Source organism: Empidonax traillii, unplaced genomic scaffold (assembly GCF_003031625.1).
Source record: "Empidonax traillii isolate 1590-97213 ecotype Southwest subspecies unplaced genomic scaffold, ASM303162v1 scaffold716:size334641, whole genome shotgun sequence".
NCBI lineage: Eukaryota > Metazoa > Chordata > Aves > Passeriformes > Tyrannidae > Empidonax > Empidonax traillii.
Window position 1 is genome coordinate 165963 of NW_020955909.1, and position 1793 is coordinate 167755.

General features: G+C 56.3%; 1 protein-coding gene across 2 annotated transcripts in view; it reads left to right on the forward strand.

The window, feature by feature from the left end:
- The first annotated feature begins 1559 nt into the window (after positions 1 to 1559).
- Positions 1560 to 1793, forward strand: part of ENO4 (enolase 4) — a 19883-nt gene continuing 19649 nt past the window's right edge. For both annotated transcript variants that reach the window (XM_027900244.1, XM_027900246.1), the window contains exon 1: positions 1560 to 1694. In XM_027900244.1, coding sequence (XP_027756045.1) covers positions 1566 to 1694 — 129 coding nt within the window. In that variant the 5' untranslated portion in view covers positions 1560 to 1565. The remainder of the gene's footprint in view (positions 1695 to 1793) is intronic.

Here is a 1793-nt window from a genome sequence, read left to right on the forward strand (position 1 = left end):
TTCTTTTCATTCAACACTACTAGTAACTAAACACCAATTAATTACACCCACACAAGCCTAATGAAGATAATGGGGTTGCAGAGAGTTCACTGATGGTATGAAGTGGCTTGCAGTATCCTAACCTTAATCAGTTAACTACTTCGTAATAGGGAGGATCACAGGATAAGCCATCCTCTTTCTACATTCTTACAATTACTGTTAATGGAAATTACATGGCCATACCGATAATTCATGTAGCATTCACTTGACCATGAACCAAAAATGATAAATACTTGGGGGAATCCCTAATAGTATTTCAATCAGCTTATTAAAAAACAGGAAGTCGAGGTTATTAAATAACCTGAGTATCAATCTGCTTCAGCTCACTGCTTTGCTAAAGGCAAAGCTGGCAAGTTTCTTTTCTTCCAGGGATGGGGCATCCACAGCTTTTCTGGGTAACCCATGCCAGTGCCTCACCACCCTCACAATAAAGAATTTCTTCCTCATATCTAATCTAAATCTACCCTCTTTTAGTTCAAAGCCTTTGTCCAATTGCTAGATGCACTTGTACCTCTCTGTCATTCTTGGGGGGCCCCCTTTAGGTATTGAAGGGACTCCAAGGTTTCCCTGGAGTCTTCTTTTCTCCAGGCTGAAAAACTCCAGCTCTCTCAGCCTGTCTCCATAGCAGAAGCACTCCAGCCCTCTGAGTGTCTTCATTGCCCTCTTCTGAACCCCTTTCAAGAAGGCCCACATCCTTCTCATGGTGAGGCCCCCAGACCTGGATGCAGTGGTTCAGGTAGGAACTCACAAAAACGGAGTTAAGGGGGAGAATCACCTCCCTCGACCTGCTGGTCCCGTTTATTTTGGTGCAGCCTGGGATATGGTTGGCTTTCTGGGCCGGGCGTGCACATTGCCAGCTCGTCTTGAACTTCTCATCCAGCAACACCCCAAGGTCTTCTCCTCGGGGCTGCTCTCAATCCATCCCCGCCCAGCCTGTACTTGTGCTTGGGACCGCCCCAACCCAGATGCAGGGCCTTGCACTTGGCCTTGTGGAACTTCATGAGGTTGGTCCATCTCTGAAGTCTGTCCAGGTCTTTCTGGATGTCCTCCTTCCCACCAGTGTGTTGATTGCTCCACACAGCTTGGTGTCATGAGCAAACTTGCCGAGGGAGCCTCAGTGCCACTGCACCTGTCACCAACAAAGATGTTAAACAGCACCGGTCCCTGCACCGACCCCCGAGGATGCCGCTCATCTTTGGTCTCCACTTGGGCATTGAGCTGTTGACCACAACCCTTCCAGTGTGACCATCCAGCCAATTCCTTACCCACCAAGAGGTCCATCCCTCCGGTGGTCCATCGCCCTCGGCACCGCACGGTGTCGAGGAACCAAAGCGGACCGAGGCGAACCAAAGGCCGGCCCCGCCGGGTCGGGGCGGGCTGTTCCTGGGCGGCTCAGGGGGGAGCAGAGCGCTCGGGACGCGGGGCCGGGCACGGCGCGCTGAGGGAGCGGCGGGGAGGGAGGGAAGGGGAAGGGGAAGGCAGCGGCGCTGCCCGGCGCGTTGCCCGGCACCGGCGGCGGCCCCGCCATGGAGGAGGCCAGGCGGCGGCGGCGGGAGGCGGCCGAGTACTACCGAGGGCAGCGAGTGCCGGAGCGCATGGAGGAGGCGCTGAACGCCCTGTTCCCGCTGCGCCCCGGGGACCTCTACGGGGAGCTGGTACCGCGGGGACGGGAGCGCCTGGAGGAGGCCGGGGGGGTGTCCCGGCCCCGCGTCAGGGCCAGAGGGGGCTGCCCGCCGTGCCCGAGCCCTGCCCGC